Source organism: Vipera berus, assembly GCF_964194415.1.
Source record: "Vipera berus genome assembly, chromosome: Z".
Taxonomy (NCBI): Eukaryota; Metazoa; Chordata; class Lepidosauria; order Squamata; family Viperidae; genus Vipera; species Vipera berus.
Window position 1 is genome coordinate 133045525 of NC_138205.1, and position 2500 is coordinate 133048024.

Genomic DNA, 2500 nt, shown 5'->3' on the forward strand with positions numbered 1-2500 from the left:
ATATTGATAGGGATACGAGCACGAGTGGGGCCCTGAACGCCTGTGGCGCTCGTGCAAGTGGGGCCGTGAAAATGGGTGACGCTCGCGTGAGCGGGGCTGTCGGTGCGTGCCTACAGACGTGCACCAGCCAGCCCCATCAACACGGCCCGGGGATTGGGTATCCCTATTCTGGTGGACTCAGGGTTAGGAGACCATGTCAGAGAAGCACTGCAGCCAGGCTCTCATTTGAATGTGTGCCATTGTGTATACAGGAAAATGGCAATAAACATTAAAATAATCTCCTCGCCTCCCCCTCTTCTCTTCCTGATAGGATATTGAATTTAGTAGCTGGAGCAGTGAAATGGAGGACAGGCCAAAACACACAGTTGCTCTTGATTAGAGCGCGCTGACTCTCTACGCCGTGATTGGCTGCCATAAGCATAAACGGGCCGTTTCCCTTTTTCCCGCCTTTTTTCTTCTCTGTGCTGTGCGTAGTTTAATTTACCTCATGATGTTCCTGTGTTCCTGTCGTCTGCTCGTGTATGAGGTGATTATGCTGCGATTGGTTGCCCCAAGTATAAAGGGGGTGTTTCCCTTTTCCCCCCACCTTTTTCTTCTCTGCGTTCTGTAGGCTGTTTGATTTTACCTCAGGATGTGCCTATCTTCTTGATTGGCCTGTATCGTTTCTTCCTGGATGACGACAAAAGACCTCTATAAGTTAGAATGGGAAATACATTTATATATGGGAAACTGCCAGTTTGCGTTAAGTGTCTCCGATTTCTTCTGGACAGCTGCTGCGCAATTCCACGACAAGTCGTCTTGTTTTGTCTTGTCGTATTATCTCGTCTTCCATCCCCCTTGAATCTTAGCTTATCACTGACTTGACTTGCCAGAAGGTCGCTGAAGAGGAGGATCACACGATCCCGGGACACCGCAACCATCATAAAATTACGAGTCAGTTCCCAAGCATCCGAATGTAGACTATGTGATCACGGGTATGGGAAAACCGGTCGTAAGTCACTTCTTTTGCCTGCCGTTGTAACTTCGAATGGCCACTTAACAAAGTGTTCAAGTCGAGGACTACCTGTAGAACTGATTTCACTCATCTGGGATGCTGTCGGATTAAGGGGGAAAAGGCTCTTTTGATACCGCCGCCATTGGGGTCCCACTCCTGGGCTGGGCCGGGATGAAGGCAAGGCCTACGGTGGCATGGAGAGGGAAACGATCCCGCTGCCCTTGGGGAAGACAGAGGGAGATCTTCAAAAATGAGCATCTGCTTCTGTCATGGAGTCCAGGAAAGGTTAGGAAGACCCCTGGCTGACACCCCCAGCCCTGTTTCGGCAGGCCAAGGAAAAGGGAGAAGCACAGAGGACACTAGAGCCAAAAAGGTGTTCCCGCACATCTTTGACGGTATATTTCTCGAATAACGAAAGGGGGAAATAAATTACAGGATAGTCCTCATCTTACAACAGTTTGTTTAGGGACCGTGCAGGGTTACAACGGCATTGGGAAAAACCAGTTTCCACACTTTTATGACCATCGCACCATCCCCAGAGTCACGTGATCAAAATTCAGATGCTTGGCAACACTCGTATTTACGACGGCCGCAGCATCCCATGGTCACGTAAATGAAAATTCAGACGCTTGGCAACTGACTCGTATTTACGACGGTCGCAACATCCTGGGGTCACGTGATCAAAATTCAGACGCTTGTCAAACGACTCGTATTTATGATGGTAGCAGCGTCCCGGGGTCACGGGATCAAAATTCAGACGCTTGTCAAACGACTCGTATTTATGATGGTCGCATAGTCCTGGGGTCACGTGATCAAAATTCAGACGCTTGGCAACTGACTCATCTTTACGACGATTGCAGCGTCCCGGGGGGGTCCCGCGATTCCCCTTTTTGGGGCTCCCTTGCGGTTGTAAGTTGAAGACTACCTGCTACCTTGTTTTGTGACCTGGAGGCAAAACAAAGTCGTAATGCTAACCTTAAGAGAACAAGTAGTGATACACGGTGACACATACCCTCCTCAGGGAGGAAAACAACCTCTTACAAACACGAAAGGCCAAGCAGAGCGGAAGGAAGCAAGCGAAGAATGGGTGGCTGAACCTTTGGCGTGCGTTTCGGTTCCGCTCGACGAACATCTTGACATGTTCATCTTGCAGGTTGGGCTCCAAGTACAGCTGGTTGACGTAGTATCGCCCCTGGTTCTCGAAAACGACGCTCTGCACCGTCGCCATCAGCTCCGAAACCTGCCTCTCCCGCTCGGTGCCCGCGGCCTTGTTGTTGAAGCCGCAGAAGCGGTTCTCGCACTGCTGGATCAAGTCTCGCAAATGCCGATTGTCGGACTTTTGGACGTACTCCTGCAGGGGGTCCCCCCCCAGATCCTCCAGGCAGGTGAAGAGGATGATCGTGTACCTGGCAGACTCGGCCCCAAAGATATCCTGGACGTGCTTGGCGGCGGCGGCGTCCTCGGCGGAGAAGCGCCCCACCTGGGTCACCAAGATCAGGGCGTGGG

At 51.4% G+C, this 2500-nt stretch overlaps 1 protein-coding gene and 2 long non-coding RNA genes across 5 annotated transcripts in view; 1 reads left to right on the forward strand and 2 right to left on the reverse strand.

Annotated features, from left to right (window-relative positions):
* LOC308678093 overlaps positions 1–2500 on the forward strand; it is a 305537-nt gene that overhangs the window by 287513 nt on the left and 15524 nt on the right. The gene's annotated exons all lie outside the window — the stretch shown is intronic.
* The window catches only part of LOC308678092, a 400336-nt gene that overhangs the window by 83185 nt on the left and 314651 nt on the right, over positions 1–2500 (reverse strand). The gene's annotated exons all lie outside the window — the stretch shown is intronic.
* Positions 1–2500, reverse strand: part of LOC308678081 (GTPase IMAP family member 5-like) — a 7428-nt gene that overhangs the window by 770 nt on the left and 4158 nt on the right. Inside the window, exons 1-2 of one of the 2 annotated variants that reach the window (XR_014028590.1) lie at positions 1754–2500; positions 1–1688 (exon numbers count right to left, since the gene is read on the reverse strand). The exon at positions 1–1688 is cut by the window's left edge and continues 770 nt beyond it; the exon at positions 1754–2500 is cut by the window's right edge and continues 1475 nt beyond it. Coding sequence is in view for 1 of the 2 variants with exons in the window: in XM_081344931.1 (XP_081201057.1) it covers positions 1971–2500 (530 nt within the window). In the remaining variant the exon portion in view is untranslated. The other variant, XM_081344931.1, reaches the window with a different exon arrangement.